Source organism: Gracilinanus agilis, chromosome 2 (genome assembly GCF_016433145.1).
Source record: "Gracilinanus agilis isolate LMUSP501 chromosome 2, AgileGrace, whole genome shotgun sequence".
NCBI lineage: Eukaryota > Metazoa > Chordata > Mammalia > Didelphimorphia > Didelphidae > Gracilinanus > Gracilinanus agilis.
The window spans coordinates 522,197,176-522,218,531 of record NC_058131.1 but is presented as its reverse complement, the minus strand read 5'-3'; the positions used below and the strand labels follow the sequence as shown (position 1 = coordinate 522,218,531).

At 38.6% G+C, this 21,356-nt stretch overlaps 1 protein-coding gene across 1 annotated transcript in view; it reads left to right on the top strand.

The window, feature by feature from the left end:
- The first annotated feature begins 1,222 nt into the window (after positions 1 to 1,222).
- Positions 1,223 to 21,356, top strand: part of EGLN3 (egl-9 family hypoxia inducible factor 3) — a 39,917-nt gene continuing 19,783 nt past the window's right edge. The window contains exon 1 of the mRNA XM_044662158.1: positions 1,223 to 1,886. Within this exon, the coding sequence (XP_044518093.1) occupies positions 1,530 to 1,886 (357 nt within the window). The 5' untranslated portion in view covers positions 1,223 to 1,529. The remainder of the gene's footprint in view (positions 1,887 to 21,356) is intronic.

The following is a 21,356-nucleotide window of genomic DNA, read 5'->3' as shown; positions in this document are numbered from 1 at the left end:
GTTTCCCTTCCTTCTCCCTTCCTCCTTCTCTCTTTCCCCGCCTCCTTCCCTTCAACTTCCTTCTTTCCCATTGTTTTAGTTTAATTTTTTTATTTTTAAAACGATCATACATTTATTTTCTCTCCTTCCCATCTCCCCCTTTCCCCCAACCAAAGAAGGATGGGAGGAATGAAATCCCTCTAACAAACATGCTTAGTCAAGTAAAAAATCACCCCAACTGGATGCCTCCAAAATACATGTGTGAGTTTGCAACCTGTGTACAATACCTCTCAGTAGGAAGTTAGCTTGCCTTGGGAATCTTAATTAGTCAATGCATTGATTAATTTATGTTTTCTAATAGAAGATATGATTTTTAAATTGCTCATATTTGTATAGTACTTTTAGGCTCTCAAAGCAGCTTACAAATATTATCTCATTTAATCCTTACAACCTTAGAAGGTAGATGCTATTATTGTCCCCACTTACAGATTAGTAAACTAAGGGTAGTTTTAGACTTGCCCAGGACTACTTCAGTGCCTAAGATGAGATTTCATCATTAGGTGAAATCTCTCTCTCCACTGGGACACCTACTCGATTAGTTTTTTTTAAATCCTGGTAGGCAATACACTAGGATTCAATATAGTTTCAGAAGTTGGTATAAGATAAGTTTCACCGAGTTTGGGTTCAGTAGCTCAAGTTTATGAAAAATGTATAGAAACACAAAAACAAGCAAATCAATGGTATCTTGAAATTTGGCTTTACCCCTGTCAAATTGGCCAGACACACAGATGGTTACCTCTCCTCCTAAACCTAAAGGAAAGAAAAGGAAAGAAAAAAAAAAAGAAAAGGAAAGAAAAGAAAGGAAAAGAAAAGAAAAGAAAAGAAAAGAAAAGAAAAGAAAAGAAAAGAAAAGAAAAGAAAAGAAAAGAAAAGAAAAGAAAAGAAAACCAAATTATCGAAAAAAAAACACTTGAATTCCGCCTAAGGAAAGCGAACCGTCCCCACTTTTATAAAGGGGCGAAGGGGGCGGGGTCCACTACCAAGCTGCCCGCTCTGCTTGCTTCAGCCAGGGGCGGGGCCTCCTGACGTCCTTAGAAGTGAGTGTTGCCCAGTTATGGGCGGGACCTGGTGACGTCCAGCGGAGTTTGGGTGGCCCGGTAAGGGGCGGGGCTGGGCGGGAGCGGATACTCAACCCCTAGGTCCCTGTCTGGGCCACAGAGGCTTGCGCTCGCGCTCCCAAACGGTCTCCATTCAGCTCTCTACCCTGGGCCAGTCCAGTGGTGGGTCAATGAGCCCCGCGCAAACTCCACAGAAGCGCGGACGGGCTTTTGTTAAGTGGACTCCACTCCAGGAGTTGTGAACGGCATCCCCTGGGACCTTGGAGTCCCTTTCGCAGCTGCTAGTGTGGCGCCGCCCACCGACTTCTAGGTATTGGAGCCCTGGGTCCACGGGGCCCCTACTCTGGGTATCTGTCTCCCCTAGTAGTGCACACGCCGCCTCCAACCACGCACGCTGGGGCCCCCGCGGCTCCTCTCCCCTCGGGAACCGCGATGCCCCTGGGTCACATCATGCACCTGGATCTGGAGAAGATCGCCCTCGAGTACATAGTGCCCTGCCTGCATGACATCGGCTTCTGCTACCTGGACAATTTCCTGGGGGACGTAGTGGGCGACTGCGTCCTGGAGCGCGTGAAGCAACTGCATTGTAACGGCGACCTGCAGGACGGGCAGCTGGCTGGACCCCGCTCCGGGATATCCAAGAGGCATTTGCGGGGAGACCAGATAACCTGGATTGGGGGCAACGAGGAAGGTTGCGAAGCCATCAACTTCCTCCTATCCCTGATCGACCGACTGGTTTTGTACTGTGGAAGCCGCCTGGGCAAATACTATGTCAAAGAAAGGTCCAAGGTAAGGGCGCTGTTGCTTTCAATTGGGGACTGGGAAGAGCGGCGCTCCGACGGATCCCAAAGTTAAGCACTCCACTCACTGCAAGAACTTTCCTCTTAAAAAATTATAAGACAAAGAATACCAGTTTGGGTTAAAACAAAAAATACTAGTTTTGAGTTAAAATCTTGGACCAAGGCTACTGGCACTTATTTTAAGAATTAATCCTGCTGATATTACGGCACAGTGGAATGAGCCCTGGACTTGGAAACCTAATCCTGGCTTTTGCCAGTAGCACTTGTGTGACCTTGGGCAAGTCATTTCCCCTCCTCTGAACTTCAATTTCCTTATATACAAAATGAAGGTGTTTTACTAGATGTCAACCGAGATCCCTTCCTATTCTAAATCTGTGATCAGCACCACTGCCTTCGAATTCATGTCTTTGGTTGCTGGTAAAAGACCAATAAACTCTTGTTTCCCGGTATTTTGGTGATAGTTTGATCTGGAGATCAATTAAGAAGAGAGGTTACCATTAGGAGTATTTTAATGATTTGGAATAGGAGTAACCTTTTTTTAAAAAATTTTTTTTATTTTAAATACTCCTATAGCCCCCATACCTGTTGTTAAGGTATCCCTCCAGATACAGTCTTTGAGGACCCGCAATTGTTTTGTTTGTCTTTCTTAAAGTGACAATTTCTTGGACTCACGGGAGTTCCTCTCCTCCCCCATTTCAGTCTGTGCATTTAGCCCATTGACCCCAAGACACAGTTGAGCTAATTTGTTGGTTGTCGAGATCCTTTCTTGCTACCATTAGAACAGGCCCTTCTGTAGCAGTAAATAGATGGTGAAATCCACCCAAACAACTAATTAATTGATCATGAGAGAGTAGTCAAGTACTGTTGGAAGGAAAAGAGGTTTCGGTTCACTTATCCTTCAAGAGATCCCCTTGACAGTAATTTCTTAGAAATGTTTATAGCGAATACTGGCAGCATCTCTGCAAAGGTGAGAAGTTACCTTAATTGTTGTACCTACACAATTCATCTACAGACATGGAGGGACCACGTGCCATCTGTCTTCAGGTGTTTGTTGGTCCACCCAAAGTTGTTTCCGGCAGCTGTTTCAAGTGACTCCATTTTCTTTTATCATAAGCAGACGAGTGGTAGACTAGAGCATGAATAATATTTAAAAGCCTGAGGTGCACCGAGGAAAGCAAACTGGCCATAAGCTACAAGATCAGACACCTATGTCCCATTTAGGGGAAAAATAAAGAGTGTTTCACAAGTCAAGACTGATCTTGAGATAAAAGGAGCCACTGCTGTCCCATTTGGCCCATGAACTGAGATGAGTACTAAGACAAAAAAATAGAGGACAAGTGGCACAGATACATTTTTGAGTCCTTGAAGAAGTGAAGGAGGGAGGCAGAAAGGAACAAGTATTTATTTAAGCACCTACTATGTGCCAACCATTGTGCTAAGTGCTTTATAAATATTATTTCCTGGTGTGTGTATGTGTGTGTGTTGGGGGGAAGTATCAGGACACAGTATATGCTTTCCGTATCCCTGGGGAAACTAAAAGAATTATTTAAGAGTAGTTCAAATTCTTTAAAAGCAAAACCAGTCCCTAAACATTTGCTTTTAATTTGGGGAGAGTGCATCACAGAATTTTTGAGGTCTATCAATAGGCATTTATTAGGCACTTGGTCATTTTAATTAATTAATTTAGGTACTAGACTTGGTCCTATTTTGAAGGACACTAAAGATGCCTAAAGTTCTTTAAGTTAAGGTAGTAGAGAGTTTGAAATAAACGAATGCTTCTTGTTGCCCTCCTTCCATCCCCTAAAAAATATATAATTTTGAGGTGGTGGTGAATAAATAACCAAGAAGGTTACTCATCATTCCACATAAATCTCTCCAGTTCTAGCTTCTTATGATTAGCAGCTTGGCTCACTTAGAGTTAGAAGGGATCTAGACACCATCTCTCACAAGTTCTGTTTTACAGAGAGGACAAAGTGACTTGCCTAAGTTACTCTTAATTACTAATAAGTCAACAAGCATTTTATTAAGTGCCTACTATTTATTAAGCATTGGGCTTATGTCAAAAAAGATTTAAAAAAAAGTGAGCGGAGCTATTATTGGAACTCAAGTTCCAATTCAAATTAAATGTCCTTTCCACTGGACTACTCTTTTTGTAATTCCTATCTTTTCAATCCTAAAAGTTTAAGGGGGAGATTTTATTGGAAAGAATTTGAAACTTGCTCAGGGCAAAAAAAAGTGTACATGGGATTTGATGGTTTTATCCCCTATTGGTGGGATATCATCCCATGATTGAAATAACTCGATTAAGTGTAACTCATCCAAAAAGTAAGTGGATTGTAAAATCTTTACTGGATGGCTCACTCAAATACTTCTCTGGCTCCCTTATTATACTTTCATTACAAAACCAATTCCCACTCCCTTTATGATTTGCAACATAGCAAAAATAGATGTTTGTTTGTTAAATGAATGAAAGTTGAAGCTAGGAAATTTGATACTGTTGTCCAATCTAAGAAATGGGATTTAGGAAGCTTTCACAAAAAAGCCTACTTTTGTCTACATTCTCATCTGCTATCTTAAACCATTGTTCTTCATATTCAATTTGTATTCATATTCTAATTCATACTCTAATTGTACATTTTTTTTAAAGTAAGGAAAAATATTCCCAAACAAATGAAAAAATGTACACGGTGTCATACCTTGACTTGAAAAAAAAAAAGCTATATCAGAAGGTTTGATTCAAATTTGGTCATAGAAAAAAACCTTTTAGCTTTTTGAGGGCAGAGCTGACTATCAAGCTCTTCATTTAATAAATTTTGATAGAAAGAAATCCATTTTTTTCCCCTAGGAATTTTCATTAACTTTGCCTATTTATTTGTCTTGATTGTCCTTTCCTTATTTCCTTCAATCTCCAATATGGAGAGTACATTTCCTTCTGTGAATACCTAGGCATGGAAATCTAATCGAACATAAAGCAGAATCTGCTAAATCTATTTTAGGTCTTTTGCTGTTCTCATTCATATGAGCCCATGAACACACTTTTCTTAGTTTTAATGTGTCTTGTGAGGAAGCAAAGGCCATCAAAAAAGAAGTGTGTCCCAGAGATTGACTAAGTCAACAGGCTGCAGAGCAGAAATGTTGTTCAGACTTCAGTTGCTGAAGAAAAAGGATTGTTAGGATATTAAGGGAGCCCTTCCTTAAGTTACCTGGGCTGAATTGACCTTGGCAGTTGAACTTGTTGGAAAACTGTCTTTAGGGGCTTAATTGAGGAGTCTGGGGAAATCTTTCCTGGTTGTAATTTCTCCCAAAGTGCAGCAGTATGGCGCCCCCTAACTTCAAGTGTGACCCCTACTCAAAGACCCTCCCTGTATTCATTTCCAGAACTGCTCCCTCCTTTTTCAGGAATGTAGGAAATCTCCAAGACAAATATTGGTCACCACTTTCTCCTTTTACTTTGCTGCATAAGTCTCAGGGAACAAGGATTTATTTTCCTTGTAATTTATAGAACCAGGAGTATTCTTGCTCAGTAATAGTCAACAACTAGTTAGAGTTCTCATGATAACTCACCAAATAAAAATGTCACTAACTCACAAGAGTGGATATATACATCTATGTATTTCTATGTATACACATTCATGTTCATATGTATATGTGTATTTATTTAGATATAATATCTATTGCTGAACTGCTGGCCCATTCTAATTCACATTTTACTATTCCCAGACTTTGCCCTTAAACAACTAGAGAGACCAATACTGAGTTCTTGGAAAACTCAAGAAAAGGCAAGAGCTTTCCTAGTGTTTCCCACTACTATTTTTAGAAAATCCACTTATTAACTGGGTTGATCTCAAATAGCCTTAACTGGAACAGCTCCAGAAGGTGGTGTATTTAAGGACACAAAGGAAGTAGCTTCCCTTCCCCAAAGGGATTCTTGTGTGAACCAGTCAAATAGTCCTAGGCCAACCCTCACCATTTCACCTTGAATTACTCTTGGAGAACAATTAAATTAAAAAGCAGCTTGTAGAAATTAAAACAAAACAAAACAAAACAAAAACCCAGTGTAGACTTCTGTGGATTTTATTTCTGTGCTTATTAGTAGCCTTTCCTATCAGAACTTGACCACTTCTTCATTGGCCATTGAGAAAGAATGAATTCTAATGGGAGGGGGAAATTGTTTGCTATTTTTTCTTGGGATATGTGAATATAGGCTGTCCTAGGCATAGATAAGACAATGCTGTCCCCAAACTTCTATTTCCTAACCTGGATAAACAATCCGGTTCTTACTGCCAGGAGTAATATCCTTGATGTAGAGTTTCTCCAAATAATATGTGTCACATCCTTACACAAATACATTATTGAGGCTTCCAGGCTGGTTTAAGTTATTCTCGAGAAGGTGCTTTGATTCATATGAACTCTCAAAAAGTCATTGCATTGGCTTTTTCTAGGACAACTTGGGGAGAAAAGGACCTTCCTGATTATTTGGGAACTCTTCAGTTCCCAAATTTCTAATGGACAAAGAGGGGACTCGGAGGAAAAGAATTAATTTTACATGAGCTTTTGAGAATGTGTACCTTTTTTTCATTTAACTTCTACAAATTTGATCAAGTCTCTATTTGTTTCTATTTGTTTCCAATGAATTGGGTTGAATTGTACTGGGTGAATAATCTTAGATTACCTTAAATGCCAAAAATAAATGGCTTTTAAAGATAATATTCTGGTATTAATGGTAACATGTTGTGGCTAAATATTGAGATCTTGTCATTAATAGATATAAATCTTCCTCTAAAACCTTCAGTAGTTAGCACTTTGGCAGTTTAAAACAAAACAAATTCTTGGCTCTTGGGCAGAACACACCCAATTTGGAAGTTTCAGTCTAGGGAAGCGAAGCATCTCTAGAAACTGATTTCCCAGGCTTCTCTGCTTTATCCATTGCAGTGTTGAATTATCTTTCTAGACTCAAAGTGTATGTGTGCTATTTATTTCACTCTCTTGCCTAGTTTATGGCTATTTCCTTACATTTTGTGTTTAGTGAAGCTAGACCAGCTGGCAGCAATTTGATTATAGCTGCCAACCCTTGTCTTTTCCCTAGACCTAAAGAAATCTAATTTTATTAATTTCTCACATATTCTTTAATCTCCTTTCCTCTCTGGACCTGCTTAAGTTTTAGGAAAAGAAAACCTGTAGGCTTAGAAAAAGGACCTTAGAAATCCTGTATTCTATCTGTCTAGGCTTAATTAAGCTTCTTTTGTTTAGAGGAAAGATGAATTTCCAGCAGGAGTATTTAAGTAGCTGAGAGAATTGAAATTGGTAAGAGGTTAGATATGAACTTGATTAGGTTAGACACGAGGTTGATAAGAACTGTATTAAGAAATCTTAGAAATGGGAAGGAACCCCAATTGTCCAAGTGGGCCTTAAAGGATATAGAAAATAAATTTGCATGGATGTGGTAGTCTGGAATATTTGAGGGCTATTTTAAAATTATTTACTTTTATTCATTTTGGATAAATAAAGCTTTTTATTAAGCACTTTACTATGTGCACAGCCTTAAGGATAACAAATAGAAAAACAAGACAGTTCCTGATTTAAGGTGTTCATATTTTAATGGAAGAGACAGTGGGAAGGTACAGTGGCATTTCTGTTTGGAATATTTGAGATAAAATTCTGACTCTTTCACTCATATGAATCCTAAAAAAAGGATAGCCACTATAGAATCATAGATTTAGAGCTAAGTGTCCTTAGAGCTATTGAGCCTAGTTCTTTCATTTTGCTGATGAAGAAACTGAGGCAGAGAGGTTGTGACTTACCCAGTGTCAAATAGAGGTAGTAAAGTGTTTAAGGCAGTATTTGAATGTAACTCTTTATGACTCCAAGCCCAAATCTCTAACCCTTGTATCATCACCTATGTACTTCCAGCCATCTGATCCTTCTAATCATATGTACATTGAACTTTTCCCTATGTTTCTTATCTTATTTTTTCATTCCTCTCTTATTCTTCACCTTTCCTCTGGTAAAGCAGTTTTTCAACTCTTACCTTTTTTTTTTTTTAAATTTTGACTGTGGCCTTTAAAATCTGTTACTCCTGTATTTTCTCCATTTGAAAATCATCTTATACTGATGACATAGAAAGGTATTTGTATAAATATGAATGAAACACTAAAACATCTTTTAATCAGTCTACAAGCTTTCATTTAGGACTCCAGCAATATGGCTCCCTTTAATCTTTTAACTTTTAGAAGAATGCTCAAGTCTCCGTCCTATGGATTGAGATAGATGGTACAGTGTGAATAATCTTAAATTGTATTCTTTTAAAGTGGGGTGTATGTATGTGTGTGTGTGTGTGTGTGTGTGTGTGTGTGTGTGTGTGTGTGTGTNTTAAAGTGGGGTGTGTGTGTGTGTGTGTGTGTGTGTGTGTGTGTGTGTGTGTGTGTGAGAGGGAATGCTACTGAAGACTTAAAATGCAAAATGGGTTACAGTTGCTGAATTTAAGGAACTTACTTTTTAATAATGGAACATTAAAATTCATTAACACTTTTGGAATACCCTAGACTTTGATAACGGTATTTCAATATGTTTGGTTTCCTTTATATTCTATATTTTGTTTTGGGCATTTAAAAACATTCTGAGAAGGGGTCCTATAGTGGCAACCAGACTGTCAAAATGATACATGATTAAAAAACAAAAAAGGCAAGAACCCCTAATGTTGATTGAAGGCAGCTCTTGAGCTCCCTGGCAGGAAATCTGAGATTTCTAGGAATACCAAGTACTGGAGGATTTAACTCTTTTACTGCAGGAACTCCTGCTCTGGGGCCCCACAGTTCTGATCATAGAATTACCTCACTGACTGCTGGTATGCCTATAGTGGCCCCAAACCATGATTCTCTTCTTTCCCTGACCATGTACTCACCATTGAACTTATGCTTGAACTCACCCCCTTCCAGCTCTCGAGCCATAATCAAATCATTACTGTCTTTGCTCCTAGAAAGAATTTATCCATTTCTCTTATGGCCCACCATCTCCGTAGTTTTCCAAATCAGAAGAACTTTCCCTTCCTGCCATCTATTCCCCTTTAAGTGATGTCTATGTTGGCTTAACAGATTGGTACCTTAGCTCTTTGAGGACAAAGGATTGCTTTTTTCCTTTTGTCTTTGTTTCTTAGCCTCTGTGTTTGGCTCACTTTACTAAGTTGCTCAATAAATGTTTTTTCATTCCTTCAAGGTAAGGGGGAGTGGAGGGCCTCTTATAAAAAGGGAGTGCCTGGGGAGAGAGGGAGAACATCTTCTTAGTGCCCACCTATGTTGGGCAATATAAATGGATCACAAGGTCAGTGGCTGGGAATAACTTTTTGGAAGAGGCCAGTATGTGAGGAGATTTAAATGCCAGAGAGTTTATATTTGATTCTAATGGTAATAGGGTATTGAGATGGGAGTGGGTAATACTGTCAGAAACTTGCAGGGCAAACAATATGGCAATATATTTTATTAGTGATGGGTGGATTTGAGGGCCACTAGCTTTGCTGCTCAATAAGGATTCACCTTTGTGGCTCTAGGTAAATCAATTAACTTCCTGATCACAGCAGATGAAGATGAAAAAGTAAGGTTTCAGGGCAACCATCTGCAAAGGTGGCTTTTGTTTTCGATAGGCTTATGAATTCTTACCAAGCAGCATGCATTGCAATTAGCTGACAATGAGCTCTGTTACAATATTTCTTCAGTAGTAGTACAGTAGCTATCATTTTTCTTTCTCTAGTTCTAATCAAATGCACATGGTACATTCTGGCATAATAGTGGATTCAGATCTGTTCCCCTGGGCAACTGCCAAGGTGCCCAGTGTGGAATTGAGTCTACAGCCACTGAAACTGTAAACACCGAAGACAAGTCATTTTTATGATATCCAGCTAAGGAATTCAGTTTTGGCTGAGATCCAAAAAACCAGTGATTTGGCTTAGATTCAGAGTTGATGTTTTATATCTGCGTTAGTCAAGCAAGATTAGTTAGCTTGGTTAATTATACATAGAATTTGTTGGGTTTTTTACCTTGTCTTATCTTGTTATTTACATGGTTGAGAGTTTTTGGTTGTTCTTTCTGTAAATGTGTGATCTCGTATAAATGTGTACTCACACACTCCCCCTCCACTTTTTTTTTTTTTTTTGCAAGGTAAAAACAACAATAATCTATGGCTTTCTTGAATAAATATTCAGCGAATATTTATTGATCACACTTTAAGTGCAAGGCAATGTGAATATCTAGTCTTAAAATGGAATCATTTAAAAACCTACGATATTTTATTATTATTTTGGTCATGTCATATGAATTTATCTGTGTGGAGCCTTTCCAGTGAGAATAGTCTTAGTGATTTTCCTGCATCACTAAGAAATTAAGTGACTTGGTTATTATAGCTAGTATGTGTCAGAGTCTAATGTTTCTAACCCTTAAATCTAACCCTCTGGGCTACATTCCTTTTTTGGGATATTATGTATTATAGAAAATTACAATTTAGTGATCAATATTTTCCAAGATGTAGAATATATCTGTTTCATTTGCAAAACCTTTCGGACTTAATCAGAATGAAGTGAAGTGGGGTATTTAATATAACTTTAATACAAATAACTATTTCCATTTTTTATGTTTGTACATAAAGCTAAATATAGGAAAATTCAGAAGTTCACTGTAATTAAAGGACCTCATTTTTTAGCTCCCATGGAGCATTTAGAGCTTATTATATACATAAGAATGTACACCCCCTTGAAAGCAGGAACTGTTTTCCCATTTTTTTTCAAATGAGGTAATATTTATAGAGTGCTTAGCACTGTGTCTGATAAACAATAGGTGTTTAATAAATGCTTGTTCCCTTCCCCTTTCCTTTCCCCTCCCCTTCCCCTTCCTCTTCCCCTTCCCAGGAGCTGGTAAAGAGTTGCAGAAGCAATCTGGAATTTATTCCAGGTATTACATTGATATTAGGTGCTGTTTTGAATGCAATTTTTACTGAATTATTGTGCAGAGAATTACTGTGTAGGGACTTTTGCATGTCCTGCTAAGTAGCCCTACAGTAGAATTTGGTGTTTTAACTGGATAAACAAAGATTATGCTGCTGGAACTCTCAATTTCTTCTTCCTGTGACTAATAGGATACACCTAATCATGTCTGGTGGGATCAATATCTGGAGAATTCACTATCTATATGATTAAATTCTACCTCATTTGTATTTTGATAGCCTCTTTTCTATTTCTTTTTTTTGAACAACTATACTAAAACTCTTCCCTTGCAATCTCTTGGGAAACAGGGATTAATTATAAGAGTAGGAGTGGGGAAAAACTAAATTTTATCTGCTTATCAAATTGTCAATCAACAAAAAAGCATTTATTAGGTAATAATAGCCAGGGTTGCTACAATAGTCCTATAAAATTCCCAAAGTGCTTTTCAAATATTATCTCATTTTGTTATCACAACCCTGAGAGGCAGGTGAAGGGAGGGATGTTCAGGGACAACTACAAGGGCTGCTCATCCACCTTTCACCCAACTCTCTCACTGGTGGCTCCAAGAAGCTATAGCATGTGCAGCAGACACGCCTTAGTAAAGCCACTCTTTGAGCTCAGGGCCACTCAGTAAAAACTCAAAATGGCAGAGCAGAGCCAGTCGGCATCAATGGAGGGAGTTTTTTCATAGAAAATTTCCTACATCCATAAAATTATAGGTCTGGTTTAGAATAAAACTCAGTTATTTTGGGTTTATGATTTTTAAAAAACAAATATGTAAATTAAATGACTAAGATGTCCGTACTCTTTGAACAGAGACTTCATTACTGGCCCTATACTCCAAGAAAGCCTTTGATAAGAAGTTGTCCCCATATTCTCCAAAATATTTATAGCAGCATTTATTGTAATAGCAAAGAATTGGAAACAAAATAGATTAATCATAGTTTGGAGAATGACTAAACCAATTGTGGTACACAAATGTAATGGAATATTATTGCGCCGTAAGAAATGATATGTGTGATAAATATAGAAAAACATGGAAAGAGCTATATGAGCTGATACCAAATAAAGTAAGGCAAGCCAAGAAAGCAGTACATACACTAACTACAATAATTTTAATGGAAAAGAACAATAATATACCAGAAATCAAAAGTAAACGTAATAGAATTATAAAGATCAAGCTGGACTCACATGAAAAGATATGAGAATATACCCTCTCAAAGAAATACTATCATTTTGGATGACTCTTTAGGAGGAGGAGGGAGAGGGGAAAGGATATTTGGTAGATTATGATGATGTAATAAATAAAGATCAATAAAATCTTATTTTAAAAAACTGAAGCAAAAAACAAAGACAATCTTTATATTTCAATTTAATAGATTTTAGATTCATTCTCTCATCTGGTAAATGAGGTGGTTAAACTAGATTCTCTCCTAAATCAAAGATTATAGAATTCTCTCCTGTCTTAAGTATATATCAAGCCTTTTGAATCTAGCTCATGCAGGTCTGCTAAGGGATAATCGATAGGACTGGAGTGCTGACTTCAGTTGGATTCCTAGAGCAAACACACATACCAATCTTCTGGAGTTTCAGACTGTATTAGCCTTGACATACGTGACAGTAATCCTCAGAGGTAAAAATCCAAGACTTAAAACAACAATACTAGAAAAGTTACAGTTGGAAAGTTCCTGCCAGGTTTATAATCTAGACATATGAGGAGAGCCAAAAAAATGTCTTTATAACAACTTTCTGGTCTCAGAACTGCTTTACACTTTTAAAAGTTATTGAGGACCCCAGAGAGCTTTTGTCTATGTGAGTTATGTCTATCAGTATTTACCCTCTCAGGAATTCAAAGTCTTAGTATTATTGTGAAAATAATGATGACCTCACGGAACCAACTTTGAGAACTTGTTGCTCTTGACCATTTAGAACTCTCTTTTATCCACTCCCCAATATTTAACTAATTCAGTTACTTAATTATAATTTCTCTTCACTGTTGTGATACTAGATGTTTAGGTAAATGAATACTTCAATTAAAATTGCTGCATTTATTTAATAGTGAAAAAGATGCTGAGAAATAAGAGATTGAGGAACAGTTTTGTGGTCAGATCTAAGAGTCCATTAATGTAATATGCCAGACAACTCAGACATCTTTAATCTTCTCAATCATATCCTGTTTAAAAATCTGTCATAGCTATTTAAAGTTCTAGCATTCTTTTGAGTGGAAATTGACAATATTAAACATATAGAAGTGGTCCTTAAAGTTACTATTATCTGAACTCATAAAGCTGAATTAATCAGAGCATGGAGCTACCTTGACCAAAAAATCTAAGGTTGATTTTTCTCTGTGTTATTCCATAGAGAAAATCAATTTTACTACAGCCTTCAACCTGACCAATAGCTTTGACCATAGCCATAACTGATCAGTAGCCTTGATCATAGCTCCAATCCTAGCTAACCACCTTACAAATATATGTTGATAGTCACATCGGAGAATGGTTGAAGGTGGAGACTTGGCTCAGTTCAGGTCAGCAAACATTATGTGCCAATATTTGCAGAGTATTCTGCTATGCCCTGGAGATATAAATGAGAAAAGAAAAAAAAAACACACATTGCCTCTGTCCTACTGGACATTTATAGCCTGCTAAGTGGTACATAGGTCAGTATAATTCCAGATGCCAGCAGTGTGATAGGACAAAAGAGAGATCCTAATAAATGCTGTTGGAAAATTTCAGGATATGAGAGAACTCTAAGTTCCAGTGAAGATGTTAGGTGGAAAAGAGATCCAAAAGGCCTTATAGGGGGCAGCCAGGTGGCTCAGTGGGTTGAGAGCCAGACCTAGAGACAAGAATTCCTGGGTTCAGATCTGGCTTGGATACTTTCTAGATGTGGGACCCTGGACAAGTCACTTAACCCCTATTGCCTAGCCCTTACTGCTCTTATGTCTTGGAACCAATACATTGTATTGATTCTAAAAAAGAAGGCAATGTTTAATAAAAAAAAGGCTTCATAGAAGAGGAGGCTTGTAGTTTATTAGGGAAGAGAAGCAAGTGTATTTCAGGCATGGGGGTTGTTGGTCAAAAAAACTCAAACCTAAGGTTTTTAGAAAGAATTAATACAATTAATTTAAAAAGTTGATTTGGCAAAGGAGAGAGTGGGGGTGAGTGGTGGGGTGAGGTATGGCTGCCTTCCCCCTCCAACCAAGGCTCTGCCAGTTTTATATGACTATATGGTGCTCAAACAGTGGGACAAAGAGTGACCTGTATGCAGGCAGTTCCTAAACGGGGTACAAGTGTAGAAATGGGCGCACAAGGTAGGCAGTTTCCAGAGAAGGTGAGGCTTGGGATGTATACCAACAGGTAAATCTAAACATTCAATAAAACTTGGCCAATTCAAAACACAAGCTTGGGTGGAGCCCCAACCATTCTTTGCAGTAATCTCTGGCTCCTCCTGTAGGGTCTCATCTCAGACCTTCATGTCTGAGTTAAATAATATCTAGCCACACAAGGCTATGTTCAAAATAATAAATAAATCCTGTTTCCCTAATAGTGTTATGAAGTTTTCCCCCCACAGGGTATAGCCTGTGCAAATATACAGAGGTAGGAGATGATACTTTGAGTTTAAGCAATAGACTGTAATTGGTTTATAATACAGAATAGAGGGAGGGAAGCCATATAAGATAATGCTCTAAGGCAGGTTAGAGCCAGCTTATGGAGGATGTTAAATGCTAGGCAAAGGAGTCTGGTTTATATAGACTTTAGGATAAAAATGTACTGAAAATTCTTAGATATGGGAGTATTGTAGTAAAATTTTTGTCTTCTTGAATGTTATGGAAAAGCTGGACTGGAGATAGAAGGGAATGGAAACAGAGAGACCGCTTAGGAGGCTTTTATAATATTTTTACTTAACAACAATATTCTTATGTAGAATTATACATAAAATATTTTAAATAAAAAAGGTGCTGGCAGAGAGAGAGAGAGAGAGAGAGAGAGAGAGAGAGAGAGAGAGAGAGAGAAGGAAGGTATTTAGTGAATCTCTTACAGAAGAGAGGAAGGAAGGGTATGGAAGTGTTGTTTGCTTGGTTTTTTTTGTTTTGTTTTGTTTTTTGTTTTAGAAGAAACATTTATTTCCAGGGAAGTTCTTTATTCATTTAATTAATTAATTTAGAATATTTTTCCATGGTTCCATGATTCATGATTTTTCTCTCCCCTCCTCCCACTTCCCTCCCATAGCCAGCATGCAATTCCACTGCTTTTTACATGTGTCATTGATCAAGATCTATTTCCATATTATTAATATTTGCACTAGGGTGATTGCTTAGAGTCTACATCCCCAATCATATTCCCATCAACCCATGTGATCAAGCAATTGTTTTTCTTTCATGTTTCTACTCCCACATTTCTTCCTCTGAATGTGAATAGCGTTCTTTCTCATAAGTCCCTCAGAATTGTCCATAGGACTTATTCTTGAGTCATATATGTATATAATTAAGGGAAAGTTGTGGGAAAAGGTAAAAGAAAAGTTAAGCTTCTATTCCTAGGTGCATGATTCATTTAACAATCATTTGAGTAGCTAATGTGTGTGTGCTATATAGCCCTAGAAGAATCTAGTATTGAGGAAAATACATTCTCTCTTATTTGCTACCTGTGTGACTGTAGGAATCTCTCTGAGACCCAGATTCTTCTTCATCTTTTTTAGTGAGGACAGTATATTATTTATCACTTCTTTTGATATCAACTTATACTCGAATATTTATATTGGCAACTTTTAATACCCTTATTGTTCCCTAAGTTTTTAAAAAGACCTTAATTCATGGTGCAATGGATGTACCTGCTGGATTGAAGACTTGAATTTCAAATTCTGCCTCTGATAGTTACTGTGGACTTTAGCCAAACTGCCTAACCTGGCTGTACCTCAGTTTTCTCATCTAGAAAATGATGCTGTTTGATTTGATAACTTCTAAGGTCCTTTCCAGCTCTATAGCTATGAAACCATGATCTCATGTTTCTCTCCACTCCATGGCAACTTGACTGCCCATCATGGTGGTCCCCCCTCAACATTGTCACCATCGATGAAAACTGTCCTACTATAAACTCTGGTCTTACCTTTTCTCCTTATTTCTCCTATATGCCTGTCTTTCACAATTAGCAGTCTGTCAGCCCTTCTTTGACCTTATTTCCTTCTCATCTGTAAGGTCCATTATTTCACTGATCTCTATCCTTAAAACACTAGACATTCTTGTCCTTCTTTTCCCCTCCCTGCTCCTGATTCTAAGCTGTAGGATACTGCTAAAGGCAATTAAGACACCAGATGTTTAATCTCAACTGGACTTCTACGTGAAATCTTTTCATTCATCTCCTTTGAACTCTTTTTTTTTTTTTAACCCTTACCTTCCCTCTTGGAGTCAATACTGTGTATTAGCTCCAAGGCAGAAGAGTGGTAAGGGTAGGCAATGGGGGTCAAGTGACTTGCCCAGGGTCACACAGCTGGGAAGTGTGTGAGGCCAGATTTGAACCTAGGACCTCCCGTCTATAGGCCTGGCTCTCAATCCGCTGAGCTACCCAGCTGCCCCCTCCTTTGAACTCTTCTTTTCTTTTCTTTTTTTTAAATACCCTTAATTTCTGTGTATTGGCTCCTTGGTGGAAGAGTGGTAAGGGTGGGCTTTGAACTCTTAACACATTCTCTGTTCCAAATGTTCTTTTCTCTATCCCCAAATCTCTCCTCCTCTGCCTCTTCTATGTAATTGAGGTCGTCTTTTATGAACTTCTCCATCTCTTCCATTTCTTTAAAAGAAGCAGTTATTAAGTCAATAAGAAAATAGTAATGTTAAGCAAGTCATTAAGTCAGACAGCTATGGAGTGCTTGGAGTTTGGCTAGATGTGAAAAAAAACAAGGTCATCCACTGTATTCCAAATCATTGCCAGTCATCTTGATGTTTGTCTTGCCATTGGACTTCCAATGAATCTGCCTCGTTTACATCCAACTTATGTTCGAATCAAAAGATATCACCAATTAGGTCATTTCTATCCTCTTCAAGGACAAAGAACAACAACCAACTAAACATTTATCACTATATGCCATTACATTAACACTATCTGCCAAACTTAGACCTTAGAATAGACTTAGACCTCCTTAACTCTTCTATTCCTCTGATTCTCCTTGTGAAGGGAAGAGCTTCTATTATATCCTAAGCCAGTGATGGTGAACTTTGGAGTGCCAGGCCCCACCCCATACCCCAGACCGAATGCTGGTATTGCTTCCCCCCACCCCAAGAGGCCATGTGCCCTGTCCCCCTCCTCTTATCCCACATAGGGTAGGGAGAAAGTGCTTCCATTGGGCTCCTGGGAGGAGGGCTAGGGGAAGTGAGGAATGTCCTCTGCAAGTAGAGAGACGGGGAGAGGAGTGGTCTGAATGCTCTGCTCCCCTCCAGCTCTGCTCCCTGTGAGTTGCCCACCTTCCCCCCGTGTACTCCCATTGGACTGCTAGGCAGAGGGGTGGGGGATGTGAAAAAATGTAATCAGACATGATGGAGAAGGGGGGGCAGGAGCAGCTTTTCCTGAGTCTCTCTACCTTTCTAGTAACAAACTCTGCAGGGAGTGGAGGGAGGGGGAGGTGACCAAGTGCCCACAGAGGGTGCTTTGCATGCCATCTTTGGCACCTGTGCTATGGGTTCACCATCACTGTCCTAAACTGTCTCTCTACATGACATTGCTAAAACCATTATCCTCCTCTACCATGTCTTTTAATCTTTATTGACTCTTCTTTCTATAATCATACTGTTTTTTTTGCTGCCCTTTCAAAATAAAGAAATCAAAAAAGGACAAACCCTTATCTTGCCTATTAAGTCTTCAAATTATCATATACTGTCCCTCTCCAATTTCACTGCTAAACTTCTAGAAAGAATAATGTGTCACTGTCTTTACTTCGTAACTACCCTCTCCCCACTTTACTGAAATGACTTTCAAGGTTAACTGGAGACCTTATCAATAAATCCTGAGATCCAGTGAGGGTGGGGAAGTCATCATTCATACCATCAGTCTTAGAATTAATACTGAGCATTGAAACTATCAGTTTCAAAGCAGAAGACTGATAAGGGGTTAAGTTGGGGTTAAGTAACCTGCCCAGGGTCACACAACTAGGAAGTATCTGAGGGCAGAATTTGAACCCAGGACCTCCCATATCCAGGCCTAGTTCTCTACCCATAGAGCCAATCAAGCTGCCCTCCCTCCCCCCCCCCCCACCCCCCAATCCCTTCTTTCCTTCTTGATTCCCTCTCCTGTCCTATTCTTGACACTTTTCTTTTTCTGACCAGCCTTCGGAACATAGATTTTAGAGTTGGAAGAAGCATTACAAGTCATCCATACAATCTACTCATTTTACAGATGAGAAAAACTGAGACTAAGGCAGAAGAAACTTGCTTGAGGTCAAAGAATAGCAAGGATCTGAACTTAGCTTTTCTAACTAAATTTCATGCTCTTTCTTTCTGTCATACTCATGCTATCTCTGTCTCCCTTGTTGGCTCCTCCTTTTCTTCCTGCTCTTTAAACTGTCCTGGGGCCTTTTCTTTCCCTTTTGTCTTTGTTCTAATTTCTCATGGCTTCAGCAGATTGATGGACCCCCAAATTTGTAGTTCTATTCTGAGTCTTTCCCCAAGGATTCCAGTATTTTATTTTTATCTGCCTTCTCTTCAACATATGCAAGCCAAAGCCATTATCATGTCCCCAAACCTGCTGGTCTGAACCTTCTCTATCAGTGTTGATGGCATCATTTTCTTGATTCCTAAATTTATAATCGCAACTTTATGACTCATCGTTAGGCAACTTTTTCTCCTCCTAAGCAAAGATATGTTAAAAAATAGAATCTTAAGTAAAACATTAGATCATTGACTCCAGAGTCTGAGGACCTGGATTTAATCCCTTCATTGAAGCTTATTGCTATCTTTGTGGAGGCATATGTGGCTCAGTGGTCAAGTGCACTACGCATAGAGTCAGGAAGACCTTAGCTAAAATCCGGCCTCAAATACTTTCTAGCTGTGAGACCTTGGGCAAGTCACTTAATTGTATGCCTAGGAGGTGGCTCAGCTGGGCTTCTGGTCAGGATGACCTGATTTCAAATCCAGCTATATAACCCTGGACAAGTCATTTAACCTCTCATTGTCTGACAAATGGATCCAGCAGAGAAGAAAAAAGACAAACCACTCTAGAATCCTTGCCAATAAAACCCTATAGATAGCTATAGTCCATGGGGTCACAAAGAGTTGGACAAGACAATTACCAAACAACTACTTCCGTGACCTTGGACAAATAACCTCCCTTCAGCCTCAGTTTCCTTATCTTTGAAATGAGGGGGTTGGTGTAGATGGCCTCTGAGGACGCTTTCTGCCCTGCATTTATAACCCTGTCATTTAGATACCTTGTGCGAACTCTTCCATAAATATACAATGCACAAATAGAGGAAGCTCCATAGAAATCCACAGCTCGCAGTCCCAGAGCTTTGGTGCTGCCATTTTCTTCTGGTGATTCTTTGACATTTTCATCTGATTAAGTTTCCTCTCTCTTTTCTCTCTTTCTCTTGAATCCACTGAGTTTGCCAAGATCACCTATTCTAATGTGGCAATATTTCATTTTCTATCTCAGATCCCTTCTTTTGATTTTCACCGTTTTCACTTAGGTTTTCACTTCAACTATTGCAACAAATAGCTACCTAAACTTGCTATCTTTTGACCTGATATCTTCCCCTTTCTGCATAGGAGTTTCCAGCCCAAGTTAGACTATATCCCTTCCCCTTTTCCCTCCTTTGGAGTCTTCTCTTCCATTCATTCTCTTGCTATTGCCTATGCTTGGAATGCCTCCTTCCTGCCTCTTCCCCCTTCCTGCCATCTTCATCTATTGAAATCCCTCATTATGAGGTCCATCTCCAGTGCCGTTTCCCCCAAGAATCCTCTGACATCAATGCCTCACTTTAAATTGTCTTTTAATTTGGGTAATACATGTACATGTTATTCCCTCTTCCTTCTCAAAACAACACCTTATTTTGATACATATCCAAAAGGTAAGTTTGAACTCTTTCTATGTGTCACAAATGCCTTCTCCTTAAAGTGGTATATCAGCCCAGGAAAAACTTAAATTATAAGTAAGATTTTTTTCCCCCAAGCTGTCTTCATGCTTTTGTAGAAAAAGTAAGGTTTTATCCTTAGAATGACTTAAGTATTAATGTATGTCTAGTGTCAAATTAGACATGCAGCATACCACGTGTCTTATTTCTCACCCTTAATATGCCCTAAGGGAAAGAAAGCTAGCCTTTCTTTTTGAATTCTTGGACATGGACTGTTTATTAGAAATACCCATCAGTAACCCCTTATTTCTAATTTTCAGAGTAATTTGTCCTTCAGCCAAGATTTTACTGACCTTGCACTGAAGTCAGAATCAGTTTTTCACCCAGGTCAACAGGAAGAGTCAGTGAAGGGTTGAAAGTTTTATAGACTTCCTTCCCATAGGGACAAGGCATATGAAAGAACTGAATATAGTACTCAGTTCTAGGAAGGAAAGTCAACTGAACCTTAAGGTTTGGAGGCAGAGGGCCTAGTTAAAGTCTCAGTTCTTCCACTTTTCCACCAGTATGACTTTAGACAATCCCCTTTAATATCTCTAGCCTCAGTTTCCTCATTGAAAAAATGAGGTTATGGACTAGTTGACTTCTAAATCTCTGAAACCGAGTTGGTATAGTCAGCTTATCTTTAGGTCTGGTCACTGAACACAGACAGATTACAAAGTCAATTTTGAGAAAAGTGCACAGTGGAGAAGCCAGGAAGTTGGTGGTAATAATAACTTACACTTGAAGATTTGCAAAGTGTTTTCCTCACCACAACACTGGGAAGTAGGTAGTACAAGTATTAGCATTTTAAAGATGATAAAACTAAGGTTCTGAGAGTGATTTGCCACAACTCTCAGTTACTTAGAGAAAACTACTTTCCCAACCGGAAAAGTACTTAGTCTAAAATGCCAATCTATATATTTTTAGAATTTTACTACATCATTTGGGCAGATAACATCAATGAACGCCCTAAGTCAAGAGCTTTGTGCCATGAAACTAGAGTTGAACTGTTTAATATTAGGTTCTTTTGGTGGAGTGAATATATTGTTTGAGAAACTTGGTTACTGGAGTTGAAAAGAGATGTAATAAGAACTACTCCTTCATAGAATTCAATTTAGAGTTGCAGTTCCTCGACTGTTTGTTCTAGGCTTGGCATTTGTCATCAAGAAATGCCCTTTTTTAATGTGTGTGGTGAAAAGAGAAATTTCTGGAGAGGAAAAGGGACAATTGGGAGAGGGATGACAGGCATTTAACACTGAAGACATGATGTAAACATAAGCATTTAAAAATACTTAAGATTGCCCAGTCTTTGAATTTGTATTTAAAAAAAAAATAGATGGTTCAAGTCATCTTATGATGACAAATTTAGATAATATTTATGAGAGTTATGAATTAGTG